This window comes from Tauraco erythrolophus, chromosome 1 (genome assembly GCF_009769465.1).
Source record: "Tauraco erythrolophus isolate bTauEry1 chromosome 1, bTauEry1.pri, whole genome shotgun sequence".
Lineage (NCBI taxonomy): Eukaryota > Metazoa > Chordata > Aves > Musophagiformes > Musophagidae > Tauraco > Tauraco erythrolophus.
Window position 1 is genome coordinate 12,059,481 of NC_141465.1, and position 25,149 is coordinate 12,084,629.

Sequence of the window (25,149 nt, forward strand, 5' to 3'; positions counted from 1 at the left end):
ATATGTGGCACTGTAAGCAGTAAGCCTGATTTAATTCATTTTACTGATTGTGGAACAAAATTAATTGGAATCATATATAGTATTGTAAGACCATTTTTGTAGTGCCCAAAAGTTAGCAAGTAGCTACACACAGCATAAACTTTCAGTTAACTAATTAACATAGTACAAACGTATAGGTACACTTGGGGAAAAAAAAAAAACATGTTCAACACTTACAAACGATCGCAATTCTGAGAGCACATTTGATATTACTGCATTGGGGTCATCGTATTCTTGCGGCTGTTCGAAGGGACGTCCTGCTTTCGTGATCAGCCAAGCAGCAAGTGTGCAAAACATAAAGAACTGCTCACCAGGATTAGTGGGCAGTGCAAAGTAGTGCCTGTTTAAAAAGGTGCAAAAAGGGTAAATATTTCGAGCTCCTGAAGTTCTTACAGCATGATAAACCAGCACAGACTAGAAAACAGTTTCTTTAACTGACCTTCTCAATGAGTGATCCATCTGAACTAAATTCAGGATGCCTAGTTTCACACATAACCACAGTAGATGTAGTTTTCTACATGCAGCTCATCTGTTTCCCACTTTGAGTAAGCTATTAATCAACATTAGACTTCCAAGGAATCAAATAGAAACTGGGTACTCCTCTCCTGCCAGCAGGATTATACAGCTTCACTTAAACATCACCAAATTAACATTTCCACATAAACCCAAGTTACTCCTCTTTTTCACCTGAGCCGTCTCAAATCACTATGAGCTCAATTCTGTTCTCATTTAATTTTAGGGATGCAGAATCCATCCCATCACTTCATAAAATACCACCACTGACTATTTAAGACCCTATGTAATGATTCATTCAAACGTCCCTACCATAATATAAAACACCTAAAAGCTCAAAAAAATCAAAAGTCAAAGATCTGCAACTGCCAATAACTTGTAGGCCATGAATGAGCTAAGATTTTGCTAAATCTCAGGCATTTTTCACAGGGCAAGTGATTTACAGTGCAAGACAAAATTTAAATTTGAAAAACATCCTCTGAATAGATTAGCAGAAGTGATTGATAACTACTGTCAACATCACACAGCAAACAGCCTACTTCAAAAACAAAATTAAAATGACCCATTGCTAAAGCTTTATACCTTTACCCATGACACTGGAAGCCAGGGTGGATTTGTCTCATCTTTTAGCTACTTTAGAACACATTGAAAAATGCTTTAGAAGCATATATTGTTCTCCATTAAAGGGAGTTTATACAAATAGCACAAAGAAAGGTATCTGTATTTGGGAATGATTGTGCCTCTTTAAAAATAAATACATAAATTTTACATCAAGTGACTGCATTAAAACTTGAACGGCACTTCCTTGAGGATGGGAGAACAAATTTACTGAAGCCTCGTTGCCCAGAGATGTGTCCTCTTGCTGCATATTGTCCTCATCCATGCCATTATACCACAGTAACCTCACCTCCTGTTCTCATCTTAACATCCCCAAATACTTTTGCTCTAAAGTTCCTCGGACCTCTTCCCCTTCCCATATTCCTCAAGAGTGGCAAGAGCCTTCTAAATCAGTACCTAAATTTGTACCTAAATCAGTGCACAAGCTCAGATCAGGTGCATGTTTTTGAAGCGATCCTTCCACCCATCCTCACCTACTGTGAGGTCACTTTAGAGAACAAGGTACACAAACTGGATCTATTTTGGATCACACTAAACTGAAACATGTGGTCCTAACAAGAATTCAGTCCCTAAAAATCAGACCACAGTTAGTCCCCCCAAAACATAAATTGTGTGCACACTGGATACCCAGAACCAAACTCCTCCCCTTGCAGACACAGCTGCTTGCTAAGGTAGACAAATGTTTGCTTCCTGGCTCTGGATATACTGACGGTCAGGTAGCTGGCCAAAAGCAGCGTCCAGCCACTCAGCTCATACGTGAGCCTCCCTCTCAGCACGAGAATAATTCGGACTACATTTTCTCCCCCCTATTAAACTGTTGCTGACAGAAAGCTTAACTGCGTGATACGCGGCTGTGCAAACCGGTTGAAACCAACAGATGGATTTGAAAGTTATTTGGGCAGTGGATGTTGGGAGCATATCAGCTCTGCTTCCCAAGTTTCCTGTCTCCCACCATAATTTAAAAGTTTCGTTTGTTACATATGAAACAAATTAGATATGAAAAAAAAAAAACCCCAGACTTAAAAACAATGAGTCCAAGCCCCCTTATACATACAGACACCTCACAAACAGTTACCCTGAATACAAGAAATTAATTTAGGGTAGAATTATTTTTTGCACAGGTACTGAGTATCTGCGTGCCAGTGTACCTACTGGGGGCCGGGAAGGGGAAGTGGCTATTTGCTTATCACATCTCAGCCTTCAGAGGGACTTCTCCTTTTGAAAGCTTCAAAATCTCATGGGAAGCGTCAAAGCTGACTGCTTTTCACTTGCCCCAGGCATCTGGTCACCCGAGAGCCAGCCTGCCTTCCCTAATCCCTGACCACAGCGCTGCAACCGGGATTTCCTCCCGCTAACACCACTCTGGGGCGGCACCCAGCCGCGCACACCCGCGGTACGCCGCCTCAGGCCTCTCGCTGCAGCCATGGCAGCTCCAGACCCTCACGCGTGGAGCTCCGCACGACGCAGCGCCACCCCCTCGCCCCCTCGCCCACAGCCACTTCTGGGCAAGGCCGCCGCCGCCCTCCCGGGGCCTTCCGCGCCCACACCCGGCGAGGCGGGGACCTGGAAAGCGGCCGCATGTTGTGGCGCCGCAGCGCCTCCTCCTCGTAGCTCAGCAGCTTCAGCTTGTCCAGCAGGTCCTCCATCAGGACGAACACGTGATAAGCCGCGCCCGGGCCCTGCTCCACCACCGCCCCCTCCTCGTCCCGCTCCCCCACCACCGCCCCGCGGCGGACTCCGACACCACCCCCTGCTTCCTCCGCCATCTTGGAGCCGCGCCGCCTGTAACCGAGGCAACCGGCCCTACCAATCCCCGCCTGCCTTGGCCTCGAAGCCACCTCCTGCCCCAATCACACGCGCCGTGAAGCCCCGCCTGTCCGGCACGAGCCACCAATGGCAACAAGGAATGCCGGGGTCAACATCCAATCAGCGCTCCACGGCAATGGGAGCAGGATCGCCTCTCCACTCCTTCGGGCCGCGGGAACGGAGCGGGACGGTGCTGCGGTTCGGTGCTGCGGTTCGTGCTGCGGGCGCCGGGCGCGGACAGGCGGGGCCTCGGAGAGCCCGGGGCGGGCGGGAGCGCCTCCTTCGGCGCCGCTCGCAGCGGGTGAAGCCTCACGGTGTGAGGCCCGGGCGCCCTTCAGCTCGCGGGGGGTGTGTTTCTTAAAGCTTCGCTGCTCGGCCCTGCCTGACGTGCGGCTCAGCCGTGGGCTCGTGTGTGCAAGCACGGGGCTTTCATCTTCTTTCCTCAGTTTACCGGTTTAATCCTGAGCTGCAAACGCATTGCACCTCACGTCGTGTGAGCTGAGAGGAGGCAGCAACTGTCCCTACTGACAGGCGATGGCCACGCTCATGGCCCTGTGAAGACAGGCTGAGAGAGTTGGGCCTGTTCAGCCTGGAGAAGAGAAGGCTCCGGGGTGATCTTCTAGCAGCTTTCCAGTACCTAAAGGGGGCCTACGGGAAAGCTGGAGAGGGACTTTTTACAAGGGCATGTAGTGATAGGACAAGGGGCAATGGATTTAAACTGAAAGAGGGCAGATTTAGATTGGATATAAGAAAGAAATTTTTCACTCAGAGGGTGGTGAGGCACTGGAACAGGTTGCCCAGAGAAGTTGTGGATGCCCCATCCCTGGAAGTGTTCAAGGCCAGGTTGGATGAGACTTTGGGCAACCTGGTGTGGTGGAGGGAGTGTCTGCCCATGGCAGAGGGTTTGAAATTAGATGATCTTTGAGGTCCCTTCCAACTCTAACCATTCTATGATTCTGTAAGTGCAGTAGTTTACAGCTGGACATATGGAAAAGTAAGTATTGCGAGCAGAGGAGTTGTAGCTGGAGATCAGATTGCCAGCTGGAACTGCTGCGGGGTGGTGAGAAAGAGAGCAGGTGGGACAGCGGGGTCTCCCAGGAAAGCAGGAGATACAGGCCATGTGTGTACCAACACCAGCAGTGGTCTTTGAGGACAGATACCACTTCCTTTCACTTCTTCCTGCATTTTGTGTTTTTTTGTAAGCCCTCTTCCCTAAGGTGCTGGAGTTGTTGTATGAGTTTCTTCTACTGGAAACCAAAGAGCACACACAAGACTTGAATTGTCCAGAGAAAATGAAGCACTAGTGAAATACTGTCAGAAAATAATTACCTGACCCTGCAGACAGCCCAAGGCACCTACTGACTTTGTTTCAGATTACCAGATATCTGAGAAGAGTGTTGTGATAATTTGTATCTTAACGTTCTTTTTGTCCTGTACCGATATTTAATCTACATCGCTCCCTGCGTCAGGTTCCTGAGTTCTGCCTTAGTAAGAGAATTGCCAGTCTCTACTGCAGCTGCAATGCTTCTGCCCTTGTAATGCCCGGGCACAATCCCCAAGCAGCGTCACCACTGCTGTAGAAATCACATTTCTGATGATAACTGATTTCTTCCATTACTCAGTTACAGCTTGCAGGAGTTATCATTAAAGAGTTTGTTCAACAAAGCCAGGCAAAAGAAATGGAGAAGAGAAAAAGCTTTTTAATTCCAAAGAGGGAGAAGTAAATGGACACGGTGCAGCAGCTTCACGTATATAGAAACATGGTTTCATGCTACAGAAACAACTGGTTTCATTTGTGGGACAGGACTGAACTTGCATATTAAATACTTGAGCTTTGGCATGTGTAGGTGTGGCCATGAAGAGACTGGGGAAGAAGGAAAGTTCCACGGCTTCGGGAGAGATCTAGATTTGATTTATTCTTTTGTATATATCCACCCTGCCTACAAGAAACACCTGACACACAAGACTCTGACTTTTTTGGCTACTTATGAAATAGGAAGAGGTAAAGAACCCCAACATTCTTATAACCGCTCTGTGGTGTTGTAAGTGTATGGGGTGGGGGAGGTGGGGAATATGATGTGTATATATTGAATCATAGAATCATAGAATGGTTAGGGCTGGAAGGGACCTTCAAAGGTCATCTAGTCCAACCCCCCTGCAAGGAACAGGGAAAAACACAGTATTGAGGTAAAACACAGTATTTTTTGTCTACTTCCTAAGACAATTTTGGATGTTTAGAATGTGGGAATCTTCTTCCTTTGGGAGTATTTCTCAACAACTGAAGTATGGAGCTAGCATTAAAGCTGTCAGGGTTTCACTGGGGGAGATGGAGAATTAATTCTCTTTTCTACTACAGAAAACGCCTCCTGTAGATTGAGTGGGGAAGTTCTGGAAAGCTAGTATCACTGTGGCTAGTACGAGATTTTAGCAGTAGGTGGTTAATATGGGGGTTTTTTTAGAACTTTACACATTTGTTTCTCTTGTTTGCTTGTTGGTAAAACTTGAAATCCTCAGGCATTTCCAGTCCTCGTAAGTGTGTGTGTGCTTGAAATGTGCTGTTGTTAAGTTACCTTGAAAAGGAATTAATCAGAATCCTTTTTACTAAGGAATAAATAACTTTTGTTTGACAGGGTTAGGAGAATATTGCAATACGCATGGCTACTCTCACAGTGGGTCAAAGAGCAAAGCTCACTGAGAAGAGGTCGGTCCCCACGCCTGTATGATAGGGGAGTGCTCTGGTCAGGGGTCAGATTGAATGCAAAGTTCAAAGATGATGCAGGATGTCGGATGCATGGTTTGGTCATTGATTAATAGAAGAAAAAGAAAGCATGTCCCATTTGATATTCATTTTCTGGAATGGCTTGTGCTGGTTTTGGCTGGGATAGAGTTAATTTTCTCCAGAGCAGCTTCTGTGGGACATTTTGGATTTGTGCTGACAAGAGTGCTGGGAACACAGGGATGCTTTCCTGCCCGCTGAGCAGTGCTTCCAGAGTCAAGGCCTCTTCTGTTTCTCCCATCGCCCTGCCAGCCAGGAGGCTGGGGGTGCACAAGAAGTTGGGAGGGGACGCAGCCGGGACAGCTGACCCCAGCCCACCCAAAGGGATATCCCAGACCAGATGCCGTCGTGCTCGGCATCTAAAGCTGGGGGAAAAGAAGGAAGGTGGCACATTGGGAGTGATGACATTTGCCTTCCCAAGTCCCCGTTACACGTGATGGAGCCCTTCTTTCCTGGAGATGGCTAAATGTCTGTCTGCCGATGGGAAGTGGTGAAGGAATTCCTTCTTTTACTTTGCTCGCAGCTTCTGCTGGACTTACTGAACTGTCTTATCTCAGCTCATGAGTTTTCTCAATTTTACTCTCCAGAGCCTCTCCCATACCCCTCTGGGGGAGAGTGAGCAAGCGAGTGGCCATGTGGTGCTTGGTTGCCAGCTGTGGTTAAGCCACGACTCGGCCAAAGTCAGTGCGGTGATGCCCCTACCACTGTCTGAGCTGTTGAGTGCTTGAGTTCGCTGTATGTCTTGGAAGATGCTTTTCAGCACCTTGTTCTCAGAAACCCTGGCTGAGCTGCTGCCCAGCTTAGCCAGTAGTGGCTCTGTATGAAATAAGTCTTCTGAAAAGTAAAGCATCAGAAAGTGACGTGACTATGATGGTCTTTAAGGTCCCTTCCAATCCAAACCATTCGATGATGGTAATTCTAGTTGTACACTATCTGTATAAATAATTTCATATTGATATTTTGCTGCAAAACCTTAGGGCGTGATTTCTTGGTTGTGCCATTTAGGTCTGTACCAAACAGGAAAAGCATAGTTCTTCAGTACTTTGCAGCATGACTCTAACTAGCAGCATACATATAGTTTATGCCTGTAAGAACCCAAACCTGCTGAAAAGAAGACTGGCCAGAGTCTACACCCGTCAGGTTTTTCTACAGACCAACATTTTTCTCAACACACTACAATGGGTAGATCCAAAGCTAAGATTTCTGCTGAACGTGAAAATTTTCAGCTAACTAGTTGTAGTTCGGTATTTGAGTACAGCTAGAAGATGTGAGGCAGCATCACTCCATGATGCAGCCTCTGAGGGCATCACAGAGGTACTGTGGGGACCACGTTACTCTCAGAGTGTCACTGCCAGTTAAACGTGTGTATTGGTTAATTAGTCGCTGGTCATAGTGTTGTTTTGGTTGTTCACCTGGGTGTGTTATGTAAATGTTTACATGCTCTGTGTATTCACTGTGGTGCTGGTCATCAACAGCGGACACGGACACTGTGGGATGTGGGATGGCCCTCAGACTAAGAGGATTATATCTGCATGTACATATATATAAGACAGGAGCAGTGGTGGTAATATAATATATTGGAAAATATATGATCTGAGCATGACACAAATGGTATAGAATAAGGGGTGGATAATGTCTTGGGTTTGGCTGGGATAGAGTTAACCTTTCACAGGAGAAGTGGGAGGGGGCACAGCACAGGAAATTGAGTGGAATTAGTCACAGGGCTATTCAATACCATATGCATCATGCCCTGAGACTAGAAATTGAGGGAGCTAGTTGGGGGGGGGGGGGGGGGGGTTCGCATCGACGCCGATCGCGAGGGGGCTCGGGCTTCCAGGTTCTGCGGTCAGTGTGGTGGGCATTTGTACTACTCCTTTTGTACTGCTCTCTTTCTATTAATATTATTGTTGGTTTTACTCTTTTCTGTTTTTTTACACTGTTCTATTAAATAGTCCTTATGCCAACCACATGTTTTACTCTGTTTCTTCCAGTTTTCTTCTCCCATCCCACAGAGGGAGAGGAGTGAGTGAGCAGCGGCATGGTTGCATAACTACCGGCTGGGCTAAACCACGACAACGTGACTGTCCATCAAACGTGGCAGATCACTCACTAAGGAAAATTTAGCATTGATTACGTTTTCTGAAATTCAAACATCAAGCACAATATATCATATCAATCAAGTTGGAAGTGATGAGCAAATGAGCAAAAAATCCAATAAAACATGATGTACACCACTTGCCAGTGCAAGGAGAAAAGAAGGTAGATACTGGCAATTGCTGCTAACTGGAACAAAAATATGTATCCTAAGTGTTTGTTTTACTCTTGCATCATCTCTATCTCAGGTTTAATATTTTGGTGCCTCTCTTGGTTTGTTGTGTTTTTTTTTCCCAAATAGAAGAGAGAGAATACATTAAAAAAATATATCACACTACCTTTACAAAAGTAATGACGTGCAAAAATCCTTGGGACGTAAGAGTCACATCCACCACGAATACAGTCACACACCAGACAGAATTATTCATTAGTATTAAAAGAACTGGCTAGCAAGCCTGGCTAAACCTGTGCCCTGTGTAAGGTAGGAATGGTACCTATAGCTATCATTCGAGGAGAAGAAAAGGCCTAGAGGAAGCTCTTCAAACTCTTTTCAAGCTGTTTGATTCCTGAGGTAATTTCTCCACTGCAGTATGCTGTATTTTAGAATAGCATGCCTGGGTAGAGGAAGAGTGTGGTCTGTCAGTTACAATAAGATTGTTCTTCTGTTGTGCATGAGAGTTCATTGTCGTTTAACTGACAAACCAGAAGATATGATGGGAGAACCTCCTCCTCCTTTGCATTCCTACCCTAGACATGTTTTTGGAAGTGCAGCTGATGCCCTTTTGACCTGATGAAAAGTAAAGTGTGAGAAGTTCTTTATATCTGCAGTATTCACAAACGCAGGCAAATTTCCCACCCCAGCAAGTCCAAGTTGCAGTAATCGGAAATATATTTTAGAAAGTAGGAAAATCTGGCTTGACAAAGGATGTCTTGCATCCTTTTGGAAATTGTACTTGACCATTTTTCCTCAGTGTCCTGTTCATGAATGATGAAGATTAATGTCCCCTAGCGTTTTGAGAACATTGAAAGTAAACACTTCCTATTTATTAAAAATAAACAAGTATCAATCTGCAAGGGATTCCATGGCAATGAGAGGGCCTCAACCATCACAACGTGTAATATTGACCTTAAGGCCAGAAATCTGGGCCAGGACTGTTCCAAGCGAAAAACCAGGATACAAAAGCCTACGCTCCTTAATAAGCTGCATAAGGGAAATGGTATAATTCGGGTATGTCTTTTACCTGCATTTAAATGGGTTTTCTCCCCTCCTTTTATATTGTCAGTTTGACATGAGTCTACTGTGAACCGAAGAAGATATGAAGAGACAGAAAATATCATCTCTTATCATCTATGTATTTCACATAGGTGCTACACTTTGGGGTAGGTTTTAGCTCTACTGTTTATGAAAAATACTAAAGATGACAATTATTACTCATTTATTAATAGAGGGGAAGGAATTAATTCTGATTTATTAATGGTAAAGAATTGATTTGGCACAACGTAAAACACTTCTGAAGCAGAAGATGACTGTTTGGAGGATGGCTGCCTGGATGGCCGTGGCCATTGAGCTCCTTCAGCACCCAAACTGTTACCTGCCCACTTTTCTGCCCCACGGCTCGGCTGATGGAGCGCGTCGTGTGACTGCTCAGCAGGCAGGAGTTGTCAGTTCGTACTGAAAATGGTTTGAAGTACTTTGGTTGAACTTGCATTGAGAAGGCTGAGGAAAAGTCATCTGGATTGCCCTGCCAGATGAGCTGGAGAGGGCATAAAAATTTCCCAGCAGCTGGACACTCTCTACCAGGCAGACCTCTAGCAGGTGTCTGAGCTTGGCCAAGAAGGTCCATACGACACAGCTAACTTAATGGAGTCAGTTTTTAAAAAGATGCATTTAAAATTATTGTTTTATGCCAGCAAGGCCTAAATTAAATGTTAACAGCAATCAGATGCTACAGTTTGCATGAATTAATTTGGAGGAATCAACCTTGATTACCTCTGGGGGCTGGGACAGAGCTCCCTGACACCTTCTGTGGTGGTGAAGCTGTTTCAAGAAGTTTCATCCTTCCTGTTGGTTGCACCATCCTGTCCTTTGTTTTCTGTTCTGGTATGACTGCTTGGCGCTCTGTGAGGTTGTTGGTAACCCAGGTCACTGCGGTGTGGGGCTATGAATGTTTGAGCGAGCAGCGAGCTGCAGCTCAAAAGGTTTCGAGGTTCAAGGTGGTGCTTTTGGAAGTGCGTTCGAAGCTCAGGTGCTAAGGTGGTGGTGTGCAGATTTGAATATGTAGGTGCTTCCTCAGGATATCTACTCAAACCGATTATAAATTCAAAGACGAGAGCTCTGCCTTATAATATTGATTAAACCAAATGAAGACCCTTGCTGTCCCAGGGACTCATCCTGCAGAAAAGCCATGAAAGAGCCATTGGCATGCTCGGTAGGAACGCGCTGCCTGCCAGAGCCAGAATAAGGTTTTTTGTCAGAGATAAGGAGAGGCAGAAATATGCTTGTAGTCTACATTTAACTTACTCATTTTTACTTACTGGCTTTAGGTTTTACAGAACAGGAGACAGTAACTGGGTTGTTTTCCAAGGATTGCATCCTCCCTTGTCCTTTCCCACCGGGGCATGATGAAGTAATTTACTGGAAGAAAGGAAACAAAAATGTGCACAGCTACTACTACCAGAGGGATCAGCTGGAAAAGCAAGACCCGGATTACAGAAACAGAACACAGCTTTTCCATGAGAACATTCCTAGTGGAAATGCCTCCTTGAAACTTACTAACTTGACTGTAACTGATGAGGGCTCTTATAATTGCTATGTGGGAACACAAGAAACTAAAACAGAAGAAGAAGTCACACTGCACATAAGAGGTCAGTAAAACATCAAAAGTGGTTGAATCACACTGGTGGAGATGGGATTACACCAACAGATTTTCTTGTGTTATTTCTCACATGGAATCTAAATCTCCCAACCCAACGGAGTCCCTTTTGCGCCTGATGGTATTATCAGGCAATTCATTTTCTCTCGTGAAACGCTGTAACATGAGTTGAAAAATTACAGTGCAGCATTTGTTCTCGTAACCTACTGCACCGCGGTTTCTAAAGGGTAACGAGTATACTTGCGTTTTAGAACATTACATGGCCTCTCAGAACAGAATAGACTCTGACATTGACTGTAAGTAGTGCTATGCTTTCTTCTGAAACCAAATAGATGAAATTTTGTTCCCAGTTAAGTTTATTCTCCCCAATAATATTTTGAAAGACCAATCCTGTCAAGTTAAAAAGGATTTTGAAACTAATAGGATTATTTATTTATTTTTTAATCTACAGTTTCCTCTTATTATGCACTGGAATACCAAAAGAGAGGCACAGAGAGGATGCTGAAGTGCCATGCCTTTCTCACTTATCCAGCACCACATATATCTTGGGTAAAAGGCGATACATCCATCCAAGAAACATATCAGGAGGAAACCAGGGATGGAGTTCTTTATTCTGTTAGAAGTGACCAGAGCATTACAAACACAACTGAACCTTACTACTGTCATATTCATCTCCCTCATGAAGAGTGGGTTGCTGAATGGAAGATGCAAGGTAGGAATGAATGGACGTCTCTTCCTACATTGTTACTGAATGTCACAACTGGTTTCAGAGCCAAACTGAATACAGTTTTTCTGCAGTGGAGCAACATGGATACAGGGTGGTGCCAAAGGTTGTCTCTCCCTCTTTGAAACTCATGTTACAATTACGAGGCAGCACGTGTGCTGTAAGTAGGGATAATCACCCTTCTGTAAGTTAGCTTTGCTCTGAACATTTTTTCCGTATCAGTTTCACGTTTCGAGGGGTGCACAATAGTCAAACTTTGCCCTCTATCACGAAGAGAATGAACTTGGACAAAATACATGGAAACCTTAGTGAACCTGTGGGTTATAACATGAGGGAGGGGAAAGTTTGCCTGCGGCTCTAGATGTGTATGTGCCTTATTCAGTCCGTTCCCCATCTTTTGCCAGAGCTTTATCAGTACCGTTTGATCCGTTCTTTGTGCTTCTTCTCAAGTGCATGCTTAAGTACCTGGGTTGAGTGCTGGGGGTGCATGGCAGTGGAGAGCAGCAAGCACTGTTTACATTTGAGCAAACAGCAGCTCATTTGGTTAGTTAAGGGAAAACTGGGCTATGAAATGACAGCTCTCCGTTTTGTCCTGCAATCCCAAACTTTTACTGGAAATTCAGTTCAAGTTAGTAGTGGGTACCTTTCAACCTCACCTGTTTCTTAGGAAGTATTTTTAATTGGATCAAGAGCAAAGTGAGAACAATTCCCCTATGAGATGTGCACGGCTGCCTCCATTGCCCTGATTTTCCCCTAAAGTATACCCGGACACTCTCCGTTCCTAATCCCCTGCATGTGCTTCAGAACAAGACTGCAGTTTTTAATTTACAAACAATAGCTTACAAGGATGGAAGGTTTCAAGTGTGGTATCGTAGTAGGTACCAAGCTGAAAGTTATTTCTAACTAAATACAATCTTTTTATTCTTTTAATTAAATTATGTTGCGACATCTTTACCCTTTTGCTTTAAACGTGCAGGTATCTCATTAGTTGCATTTCCTCCCTGCTCTCAACATGTGCAATTCTATGCTACTTCCCACAGTTACTTAGAGTAGGCAAAATCACTTTTATTAATAAGCCCCCCAATTAGAGGAGAATTAGGCAAATGAAAACAAAGTAATATCCATAAGTATAGCTAATACCAATTCAATTTTTTTTATGTAAGATAGGTTTGATTTTAAAATCTTCAGATGCTTCTAGAAGCATACTGTGATGTTTGAAGATGGTATCAAAATAGTGAAATATGTTTTTATATTTGTCAACGGTAGCATTGGACTTGAAATTCAGAAATTATCTAAATAACCTTCATAATATTTTCAAAAAAAAATGAGAGAGAGTTCTTCAATTATCTGTTTCAGGCGAAGTGTCTAATGTGGAAGGAAATAGCACTGCAATTCCTTGTGAATACAACAATAACACTACAAACACCAAAGGTTTCAGTGTTGTCTGGACATTAAACAGAAATGCACTGATCTCAACCCTGGCCTCCTTCAACGGTACATTTCACTCCTACCAGCCTCAAGTCCAGATTAACCAAAGTGACTTTTCACTGATGTTGCATAATCTTACTGCAGACTACAGTGGAGAATATCTGTGTAATGTTTCAACACCTCACTACACAAAACTTACTGTGAGAACTTTGCAAGTTGGTAAGTTGACGCTCTTTCCTTTTCAGAGGATGGGAACTAGTGAGGGCAATGCAGAGCCAAAGGGTCGATGAAAAATCTGTAAAATATTGAGAAAAAATCCTCTTGTGTAATTAGTACAGGTGGGTAGAAGTATTTTATTATTGTTGTCCTGGGAAAAAAAGGTTACCTAAGATGTATTTATTTAAAGACTTTAAGTTTCTTTTTTTCAGTCAGCAACTTGTTGTGGCAAAGGTCTCGAATCGATGGCTGCCCTTAGTTGCCATCGATCACAGAATCACAGAATGTTAGGGATTGGAAGGGACCTCAAAGGATCATCTAGTCCAATCCCCCTGCCGGAGCAGGAACTTCCCTCAGAGCTGAGGGCACAGTAGAACTCTAACATTCATGTCCTAAATGCTCTGCTGATAGCAAATATGGTCTTTAAAGGTAGAAGGGACATGAAGGGAAGCCCAAGGATGTGGTATAAATTTGCCTGCAGAAGAAACCTTGTTGAGAAGAACACAGAATTGTTATTTTCAAACCTTTAATTCTACACAGCAGGCCTAGGGATATATGTGTTTACAGGCATGCCTGCATTTTTATGAACTGTAGTAAATTTCCAACTGTGAAGTCTTAGTTACAGTTATTTCATTGTCTCCAGTTTCAAGGAGACTTACTGATCAACTTTTCTATCTATTGAAAACTCTTACCAAAGGTTAAAAAAAAATTTACTCCAGCTTTCTGAAATTATAATGCAAACAAATTGCAGATTTGTTCAAAACGTAGTATTCTTTTTGGGATGCAGCCTCCTTAAATCTCAGTCCAAAGGGAGGAGAAAAAAACTCATTCAAACAGTAGCACGTAGGCATTTTACGCAATTGAATACAGGCACCTAAAAGACTGAGAACTAATACAGGGCATCCTCATTAGTTTTTTTAAGAAAGAAGATCACTTGAAACAAGCTAGTAGGGCATGAAAAACAGGCAACATCACAGAAAAGGGGCTAGAATAAGTGATAATAACTGCATATTTTTGTCTTCTTTCCCACCACCCCTCCTCATGAGCTTAGTTTCAGTCTGAAAACTTGATGTAGGGTGTGTTTTAAACAGCAGTGGCTATATGCAACCTGAAGGAGGGGAGTTAGATTAAAGAAAACTGTTAAGTCAGATAAACACACTTCCTTGCAGCTCAAATTCCAGCATTATCTTCCTTATCCTAATAGGAATAATTAAAAAACCTAATATTGTGCTTCTGAAACAGAGAGCATTGAAGACCTCCAAGGAGTTACACACTTAACTGATGCTCCTAACTTATGTGCACAACTCCATCAGTCTCCCTCTATGTTTACTGGAGACAAACACATACACCTGTCCAGTCCAAATATGATCTGGATCATCCTCTATGAATGCCTTTATCTAAATACTCTCTGTAGATGGATCTTACAATAGCCATAGGTGATACAAATGGGTGATACAAAGGCTCCGGGGTGATCTTACAGCAGTCTTCCAGTACCTGAAGGGGGCCTACAAGAAAAGCTGGAGAGGGACTTTTTACAAGGGCGTGTAGTGATAGGACAAGGGGCAATGGATTTAAACTGAAAGAGGGGAGATTTAGATTAGATATAAGGAAGAATTTTTTTTACATTGAGGGTGGTGAGGCACTGGAACAGGTTGCCCAGAGAAGTTGTGGATGCCCCATCCCTGGAAGTGTTCAGGGCCAGGTTGAATGAGGCTTTGGGCAACCTGATATAGTGGAGAGTTTCCCTGCCCATGGCAGGGGGGTTGTAACTAGATGATCTTTGGGGTCCCTTCCAACTCAAACCATTCTATGATTCTATGATTCTATGAAATCCCCTCTGTAGTGGCTAAATTACTGTGCTGCTCTCAGAATTTTCCTACTCATGGACCAGAAATACATTATATAGAACAGAGAAGACACTTACCAGAGAGACTAACATCTTTGTGGCAACACAGGCTGAAAGCAGATAAGCAGACGAAGACAGTAGGGCATAAGGGAAAGAGCTATATCAGTATGTTGGATACTGGTCATGGCACAGCAGCTGCCCAACCATCAGAAAGATTTCCAAGTACCATTGAAAAGGAGATTTTTAAGGGGAAAAGTGAAAAGAATTTACAATTGTTTTGGAGACCTTTCCTGTGTACAGAAAGGTCACAGCTTAAAGCTCCTTTACCAAAGGAACTGAGAAGACGTGAACATAGATCTGCATGTGGGGACAGAGCCAAGCTAAAGGCACTGACTGGGTTAAATGCTCTGTTTTGGCAGTTCTCATTTTTGAGCTGTTTGCTAGACATCCACAGGCAGTTTCCAGAGGAGTGTAGAATTTTCCGAATTCGTAGATGAGACACAGCAGTGGAAAGGGAGCCTGAAGTAGAAGAAGTGTACTTAAAGGAAAGAGTCCTCTGGGTCTGAGTGTTCTCACATTGTTGAAATTGAATGGCGTAATGAGACGTGTGGTGCCACACATGACCAGCCTCTGCTAGACAGGTTTTTACTTCTGTGGAATCGGTTGTTACCACCCACCTGAGGATCTGCTGCTTCTTGTGCCCACCTGAATTGCATGGTTACATCATCAAGTTGGGAAACGTTTTAGATGAAAGTTGCAAAGATTTCATAACAGAAATCGTGAAATCTATGGTCCAGGATGGATAACGCTTGTTATCCAGTTGTTCTACTGGAAATCATCGGTACCATTAATGGCACTGAGCACTGTGCCTGGAGGCAGTGTTTACCACACTGGGCAGTTGATTGTCTTTAAATGGGACTTGTATTAAGAAGTCATTAAATCCTATTGCATGAGCACACATGGAATTTCGTATCAGCACAGTTAAGTAAAATAATCTGCTTTCAGCAATTCACACTTAAGTCGTTAAAGTATGATTTTAAAGTCTTATAGTGTGGGTCAAGTAACTTGAACATTGTTATATTAGTAACATTAAAAAGAAACTGAGACATTCTCCCTAAATCATAGCTTTTAGATTATAAATAAGAGAAAAATCCTAGCTTTGATAGACATAATTAAAATAGTGAACGTTAATTTGCGATATAAAGCACTTCTGTTAAACTTTGGGGAATTTGTATTTTTAACGAAAATTCAGGTAACACCTCGAAGATTGCGGTAGGAGTGATTGCTGCACTGGTAGCAGGAGTAGTGATCATTGCAGTGGTAGCAGGAGTGTGTGTCTATGCCTTGTCCAAGGTATGTACAATCATTAGGAGATTTATTTTTAAACATGATATTAAGCTTAAATCCAGACCTTGAATGTTGGACCAAACATGGGTTAAAGCATGGGTTAAAGCATACAAAAAAGACTGAAATGTAGGATGAGAAGTCTCAGCATAAATAAAATGTCCTCACATTTTTACTATTTTCTATATGCAAAAGGCCCTCTTTGGTACATCCATGCAGTATTATTTTGGTTGTGACAATGTTAACATGACCTTCCCTTGACCAGATGCTCTCCTGTGCTCTGTAAAAAGATGAAAAAGCTGGTTACCCTTCACAAATACTTTCTTTAAAAAACAATCAAGCTGGTGAATTTTCTCTCACTTGTGTTTAAGACCAAAAAAAAACCCCAAACCAAACCATGAAGTCCCTCAAACAATGCACATACCTAGTCTTCATTAGGGCTTAAATTACTATTTCAATTATATCCAAGGTCAAAGCTCACCAAAACTTCACTGTGAAAAGTTATACTACTTGCTTTGTTTAGGAGACCGTTACAACCACATGGTCCCTGATCTCATCTCTCTACACATCTCTCCTATTTACTACAGTACAGCATCTTCTAGTGAATGCTTTTTATTCTTGTGCGTTTGTAATAGGCTGGCTCTGTCTTACAGTATTCTGTCTCCTTCCTCTGCATTTGTGGCGAGTATCCTTAAAAAATGAGCTTTAGCTCTTAGTCCTTAGAGTACATCTTTCTGCGTATGACAGTACAGCCCTATCCTTGGAGAGATTGGAGAGATATACCTTCATATTCCCTGGGCCTTAAGATTTTGTCACAGCCTGAATTTGGTAAGCTTCAGGAGACGTTTGGCAATGTCTCGACATGAACGCACCAGATTGAGTCTCAGTCTTTTTTCATTTTTCTCTGACTTGGAGATCCACTTGCATGCTTCTTATTAGTCAATTTTAAGGCTAACATGCTTTAGAGATGAGAACATAGTTTTGAGATGCAGCTCTTTAAAGAATTTAAGCAAGATTCACTTATCTTGGGACCCGTTGAGACCTTTAACAGATCATAATCAGAAGAAGCGGAATAGTTTAAAGGTTAACTCAGCTCTGGTTACACTGAGGGAGAACTAGATGGAAGAAACAAGAATGTTTCTGCACTGTTATGTGGATGTTTATTTTATTCAGCTAATGTTAAAATGGAAAATACTGACTTATCTTTATAGTGAGTGTATCTTGTTCTGTTCCTACTAGAGGATTAATTTTACACATCAGTAGTTCTGACAAACATTTTTGTTTTGACTAGAAATGCAGCAAAGGAGGAGTGATATGACTACCACCTCGGAATACTAGAAGAAAATCCCTCTCTGGACACACAGATGCTGCTGAGATTGCTGCTGAAAATAACAAAGATTTCCTTCTCTTTCCCTGTTGAATTACACTAAGAGCCACATGGGAATGTGAATATCCGAGCAACACGAACAAAACAACTGATCTGGTAGAAAAAAGAATAAATAGGTATAGCATTTGACACTTGTATGTGAGGAGTTGGCATGAAAAATTGGAGCTTGGATATCCTGAAGGGACAATGAAAATGTTTCCACAGAGAAAGATTCAGTTTTGAGGGATTTTTTTTTTCCCAGTATGAGGGAAAAAGAGGGCTTACTATTTTGCACTTCATTCAGTATTTTAATTTCAAGCAAAGGCAGCTTCCCTGTTTAAAAGTGGAAAAGATTTAAGAGAATACCCTATTTCTGAGCCACAGGCAGTCCTGATGGGACATGTCCCTCCACAATATCTCCTATGCCTCTGCTGCAGCTGGCAAACAAAAATCCTTTGGCTGGTGTTGCAGCCAAAGTGTTAACAGTAAGGAATGTGTATCAGCGAATATAAAAAGAACACTGTCCTTGAGATAAGAAGGTAGGTTGAAGCTGTGAAAAACACACTGTCCCTGGGAAAAAAACAAGAAGGATGAAACTATGAAAAACAAGATTCTGAGCAAAACATACTAACTGCAAAAATATTAAAATATTGTAACAAATATAGAAATCTGTATCCAATCACAGTGTGTATCATACTCGTGCTTGTCGCGTGAACAGTAGTGTTAGACCAATTAGCTTGCTAAGTACAGCGCATGAAAGCGTGCACAGAACTGAGCTATGCTATAAAAAGAGCAGTATCACAGAATAAAGCGGAAGCCTTTTTACTCATCATATTGATGCGTCTTGCTTCCCCGTCTTCGGCCGCAACATCTGGTGACCCCGACGTGATCAAGAGGGTTTTCAACGACCACAACGCGGACGAGAGAGAGGACGGCCATCCCGGCGCCCGAGAGAGGCGGATAGCCCGAGAGAGGCGGATAGCCCGAGAGAGGCGGATAGCCCGAGAGGCGGATCGTCCGAGAGAGGCGGAATCGTAGCGCTACGGACTGACCGGTGAGTCAGGCAGACCGAGGTCTGGTTCGGGATGGGAATGCTGCAATGACAGCCTGGGAATGAGATGATGGAACGGGACGTTGCATTGTCGTTGTTGAAAAGCTTCTTAGAGGAGCGTGGACTAAAACTTAGAAAAAGATATTGGCCCCTGATTGCAGGGGGGTATGCAAAAGAAGTAAGCGACTGAAAAACAAAAAAAAAAACAAAAAAAAAAAAAGCAAAAAAAAAAGCAAAAAAAAAAAAAAATATAAAAAACAAAACCACAAAAAAAACAACCACAAATAAGCAACAACTGCCTCAACAGGAGGAGGTAAGCGACTGGGACAAAGTGCTAGAGAAACCAGCACTACTAACAGTTCTAACTTGATAAAACTCCCAGTACTCCTGGTTTGGGTATCAGCCCATGTACCGGAGGCAAGCTCTTCAAATATATACCTGACAAGGACTTGGGACACTATAGACGTTAAACTTTGGCGTGCAGCCACCTGTGGGGATGCTGCCGGCCTGGAAAAGTCATCATCGAATGCTTTTAATCCAGGGCCCCGAACGAAAGACAGACTTATCTCTTTCCCCCTCTTCCAACGAAGTCGGTACACCGGCACCCCCGCGCCGCGCCGCCCACCGCGCCCGGCGGCGCCCCGGGAACGCCGTTGCTGCTGCCGGCCGGGGCCGCGGGCGGCGTTTGCCTCGGCGCTGCCGCTCGTGTGCGGGAACGAATCGCGGCTGGAAAGGACGGAGACGCGCGGCGGGCCCCGCTGCGCCGGTTCGTTCGCGGCTGATGGTCCCCTCGGCGGGAGGGGGCGGCGGCGGTTACGGAGCGCGAGCGGCCGGAGCTGCGGCAACAACAACAAGAGCAACAACAACAAGGGGGGGGCGGCACAGGGCTGCTGGGTCGTCATCGCCACCCCGCCCGGCTGAGGCGAGGGAGGGCTGACCCCCCCCTTCCCCCCCCCCCCCCCCCCCCGCCCGGCCGCTGCCTGTGGCCCAGGTTGTACCAAGAGAGAGCACATCGTAACTTGGATCGTCTCGATAGGCATCGCGGGAAATAACTAATCCTCTTTTGTTCCAGCAATTTCAACAGTTAATATCAGTGTCGCAAAACCGTAAACATGCACATTCCATTGTACATCTGCGAGCGCACACCACGCTTCCAGGGCCTATAGCAGAAGGGAACAGGCGAGCTGAGCCTCTCACGAGTGCAGCTCTGGTACCAAACTCGTTAATACAGGCAAAATCTTGCAGGACTTCTACCATCAGGATACTGACGCCATTAAGTGACAATTTGGTTTAACACGACAACAAGCCCGCTCCATCGTACAATTGTGTACTAGCTGTTAAAATATGATCATGCCACCAGTGAATGGTGTTAATCCTCGTGGTTTACGCTCGCAGGAACTTTGGCATACACTTCTTATCAGACATATGTATTTTTGTCATCATAAAGTATTGAGCATGTTGCTGGTATTTCTTACAATCCTACTGGGCAACCAATCATAGAACACGCACATGGTACTTTGGAGAATATGCTTTTAAAACAAGAATGATGGGGAAATCTCCCAATGAAACAATAGCTAAAGTGTTATAGGTGTTAAATCTCTTAAATCGAGAGCTAAACATTTTGGGATGAATAAAATGTCACTCATGTCAAAATTAGGCACAGGCAGGGTTACAGCAAGTGGCTTTCCAACAACTGACTGAATTGGCTACGAGAGCATTAAGACGTGTCCCTGATTTTTGGGACAGGGGAGGCTTCCTTTGCTTCCATTCGGCAGGGAGCACAGGAACCTTATGAGCATTTCTTTGATCAGCTACAAATGGCAGTTCAGAGATAAACAGAAAATCCGGCTACTGCAGATGTGTTGGTATTCCAGCTAGCCATTGAAAATGCTAACACAGGCTGTCAATAAGCTCTTGATCTTATCAGGAATCGGGCAAAAACGATTGCAGATTTAGTAAAGGCGTGTCACAATGTGGGCTCGAAACACTATAAAGCAAAATTTTGGGAACCAGCTAAAATCATTGCAGCTTCAATATTTGCACCAGGAGTTGGAGTGGCACAGGTGTTAACTACACTGAATAAGTTGGGTTGTTAGCTTGCAAAACAAACTAATGCTACAGCTTCTGCTTTATCAATGCTCTTAATTGACAGGATGGTTAAAATCTTTAATAAAGCAGACATTATATTGCTAGTAGTTCTTTTATGCATAGCAATAATCACCCCCTGCCTATTGTCACGCTCCCAGCAGACGGTACAGAGTACGGTTAATCAAGTAATGATCACAGAAAAACAAAAAAGGGGGGAGTTGTTGTGGCATCATACACACAGCTACAGTTGAGGTTTGACCTTGATGATTTAAGCCTGTGCTCTTTTCTGAAGTTGGGAAACACCGATAAAGAGGATGAGAAAGAAAAGGGAGTGTGAACAGCTGGTGCAGGGAGTGTGAGAAGTTGACATGAGGAGTTTGGGAAGTTGATATAGAGTGTGTGAGAAAATGATGTTTAGTTTAGCAAGTAAAAAATAGCTCCTTTTTAGGCATAGCCAATAGTAAAATTAAAATAGGTGCGTGCACTATTGTTTGTAATCAATCACAGTTGGGTGAGGGCCGCATAGACACATCGTGGCCAGAGTAATAATCTATAAAAGCTGCGTGTATAACAACAATAAAGGTCACTCTGCTATCACAAAAGAATTTTGGACACAGACAGTCACAGCTGCACAGCCTCCTTTAACAGTAATCATTAATGGGAAGGCTTTTCTGGCCTAGTTGACACAGGGGCTGATGTATCTATAGTGAAAAATCCTGACTGGCCGCCCTCTCGGCCTCTGATACAAGCCCTGGCAGCTGTGATCGGAGTAGGTGGAACACAGATCCCACAGCAGAGTGCACAGACCTTGTTAGTAGTAGGCCCAGGTAACAAACAAGCTGTTTTGAAACCATATGTTTTTGATGTCCCATGTACATTATGAGGTCGGGATTTGTTGAATCAGTGGAATGTGAGGCTAACCTCAAATTTTTAGCACATCACTGATGTCCAGCCCTGACTCAAGCTGGCAAGCTGGTCTGGGTCGATCAGTGGCCACTAAAAGGTGAGCGACTGAACTGAACTCAAAAATTAGTCAATGAACAGCTCAAATTAGGACATATAATTCCCTCCAATATTTGTTATCCCAAAGAAATCAGGAAAATGGAGATTTATGTTAAAAGATTTAAGAGCTATTAATACAATCATTTCACCAATGGGTGCATTACAACCGGGTGTACCAAATCCTACTATGATTCCAGAATGTTAGCATTTGATGGCGATTGATTTAGAAGATTGGGTTATTTCACCTTTTTACTTTTTTATTTATTTACACCCTAACGATTGTCCTAGATTTGCCTTTTCAGTTCCAGTGCTTAACAATGAACGACCCACGCAACAATATCATTGGATTGTACTGCCTCAAGAAATGATGAATAGTCCTACAGTTTGTCAATTGGTAGTAGATGATGCTCTCTGTCAGGTCAGACAGTAAATCAAGCTTAGCAAATTGTACGTGCCTGCCCTGACCGTCAACGTATTGTGCCTTCAAATACTCCAGCAGGAGTAAATCCAACAGGTTTATGTGCCAATGAATTATGGCAAACTGATATTACTTATATTCAATTGTCTAATCGATCTAAATATGTGCACGTAACTGTTGATATGTTTTCTGCCTTTGTTATTGTTACTGCTCACACTGAAGAAAACCATGGGAGTACCAAAGAAAATTGGGACAGACAGTGATCCGGTATGGTGCCTTTTTACAGGATTGGAGAGTGACTCACACTACCAGTATCCCTCATTCACCTATGGGACAAGCTGTTATTGAACAAACTCATTTAACGTTAAAACAAATGTTTGATAAACAAAAAGGGTCAGTCTTCCGTATATTTCCCCGCAAGAATCCTTGGACAAAGCCACATATGTTTTAAATTTTCTTAATTTGTCTGCTTCTAGGCAACATACTACGGCTGTGGATCACAATTTTAAACCCAGTGCCATTTTTGCAGAAAAATCAACAGCATGTTATAAGAAGCTGGACTCAACTCATGGGATGGCCCTGCGCCTGTGCTTACATGGGGAAGAGGGTATGTTTGTGTTCTTCCCACAGGTCCATACTGGTTACCAGCAAGAAACATAAAGCAATGACAGAGACGCAGAATGAGGAAAATGGCTCAAAAGAATTGTAATAGAAGATTGCATGTTGATATGTAAACTGTTTTTATGTTGTCTTATTGTTTAGTATATTATGTGTGTGAAAGTTGCTTGTATATATGCTTTGTGTCTTTTCTCCGATCGGAAAGTGTATGGATTCCACCTGTAGCTACTGGAAGGAAAAGAATTAACTGGTACCAAATTAATGACAAAGAATTACTAACTGGACTTAGTTGTAAGCACGTAACTTTGAAAAGAGAAGCTAAGAGGATTGTTATTGAACAACATGTTGCGATTCGCAAAAACCGCTGTTAGCCGGCAGAGCACATACTGGGCAGCCTTGTTGCACGCACTGGCCACGCGTGCGGCAACGCCGTGTCAGTACCTTTGTCGTAGACTCTGCTAAGGGTGAAAGGAGATGGCTCAGAGCGGAGCTGAGGGAGGCTGCAGAGCACACTGTGTGGATAAACAGGGGACGCCCTGAAGGTGCCGTGCCTGCCTCCCTTCTCCACAACGACCCTGCCGATTGACACCCTCCTGCTCAGCGAAATCTTGGGTATAGTGGAAATAGTAAGGCCCTCGGAAAGGGAAGTAGTATACTAGAAACTGCTTTTGCAAGGCTGTACCAAAACAATATGCTAGTAACTGAAATTGCCAGTCTCCTACACAGAGTTTTATTCGTGCAAGAAAAGAAAAAGGGGCAACGCTGTCACTGATCGATCACACAAATTTTTTCACCAATCTGCTCGACCTCTTCAGAAAGAGTTTGCACTGTCGCGAGCACAAGCCCGTGCCATCGTCGCTGCAAGGCACCAACCCTCGAGGATTGCAACCAAGAGGAGTGTGGCAAACTGATGTAACTGAGTTTCCCACCTTTGGTCCACTGCGCCATATCCACGTCACCGTGGACACTTGCAGCAGAGCTGTATGGGCGACACCAGCGCCTTCTACCGCCTTCCGATGTGTAAAACAACATTGGCTTTCAGCATTTGCTGCCCTTGGCTTACCAAGTCATCAAAACAGACAATGCTCCTGCATACGCAGGAACAGCATGTGCTGCATTTGTAGCAGATTGGGGAATTGAACATAGAAAAGGTGTTCCGTACAACAGTACGGGTCAGGCTATTGTTGAACGGTGCCATCAAGATGTAAAGCGACTCGCTGCCATTTTGAAAAAAGAGGGGGAGATGTCCCCCAACGCGCGAACTGAAAGGCGAAGGCGGAGGCAATCCAGGAGTTCCCAAAGACTCGGACCTTTCTGCAGAAGAATAGAAGAAGTGCTAAATCTTCCAAAGAACATATTAGACGACTCTGATCCAGATGAGATAGATTTTGCCTTTATCCGTAGTCTGATACGTACACGCAAAGCTGCAAAATTATACCCGCTAACACACTGCAGGTGTAGATGTAGGAATTTAGAAATTATAACTATAGAGTGCGGAGGTTGTAGTCGCATATGTCATGAATCGCAACGTGACGCAGTGCAAGGCTGTGCAGATTGTAGACACGCTTTAGATATTAACCCATACCAGGCGCTCGCTGCTTGGCTTAAAATAGAGAACGCTTCACGACAAAGGTTAACTGCATTGTTTGAAAGTGCAGAAGAAGCTATATTAGCACACGCAGCCTTTAGGTTACAAAAACTACTGACTGTTGTAGAAGTAGCACAAAAGACACAAGTGTTGGGTACCAGATATCAGAGGCAGTGTAGACATCATGACAAGGATGGAGGAGTTTATTGGTAAGACAATACCTATAGTAACAGGAATCTTAGTTTGGTGCCAAATGACCTATGGAATCAACTCCATCAGCCCGAGAGACAACATTTGGGTAACCATTGCTAACAAAACAAACCAGTCATCAATTTGCCTAGCCCTGGGTGGTATTGGAAACCCATTCCGTACCTGTCTCATAGGAGTACCAACATGGAAAGTGGCAGCCTTTAGAGGGCTAGTAAACACCACTAACCTAACATATAGCAACTTCAATACCACAACAATCTATAGAGCGACCCCTCAACAGTATGACGGAGCAGTACAATGCCGGCTTATTCATGCACTTAATGCTTCCCTCCAGTCTAATCCAGAAGAACTAGACCTGCTTGGTAGTATGCATGCAAACACTACCGCTGGGAAAATAGGAGGATGGTTTTCATTTTTGCCATTAGACCCAAACAACTTGAATAAAAACAGGAAACTATGGGCAACCTTAGACTCTAATCTTGACAGCGCATCGGTACTTCGCTTTCTATACTCGAGCTGCAATGGCAGCAA

General features: G+C 43.6%; 2 protein-coding genes across 4 annotated transcripts in view; one reads left to right on the plus strand and one right to left on the minus strand.

The window, feature by feature from the left end:
* Positions 1-2,936, minus strand: part of IFT57 (intraflagellar transport 57) — a 30,608-nt gene extending 27,672 nt beyond the window's left edge. For all 3 annotated transcript variants that reach the window (XM_086626249.1, XM_086626180.1, XM_086626305.1), the window contains exons 1-2: positions 2,734-2,936; positions 217-379 (exon numbers count right to left, since the gene is read on the minus strand). In XM_086626249.1, the coding sequence (XP_086482375.1) occupies positions 217-379; positions 2,734-2,936 (366 nt within the window). The remainder of the gene's footprint in view (positions 1-216; positions 380-2,733) is intronic.
* A 6,215-nt stretch (positions 2,937-9,151) lies between these two features.
* On the plus strand, positions 9,152-22,663 carry HHLA2 (HHLA2 member of B7 family). The gene is made up of 6 exons (XM_086622883.1): positions 9,152-9,226; positions 10,391-10,711; positions 11,171-11,431; positions 12,800-13,088; positions 16,175-16,253; positions 22,601-22,663. Exons 1-6 carry the CDS (start codon positions 9,163-9,165, stop codon positions 22,661-22,663), a joined length of 1,077 nt encoding a protein of 358 aa, XP_086479009.1. The 5' UTR covers positions 9,152-9,162.
* Positions 22,664-25,149: the final 2,486 nt, after the last annotated feature.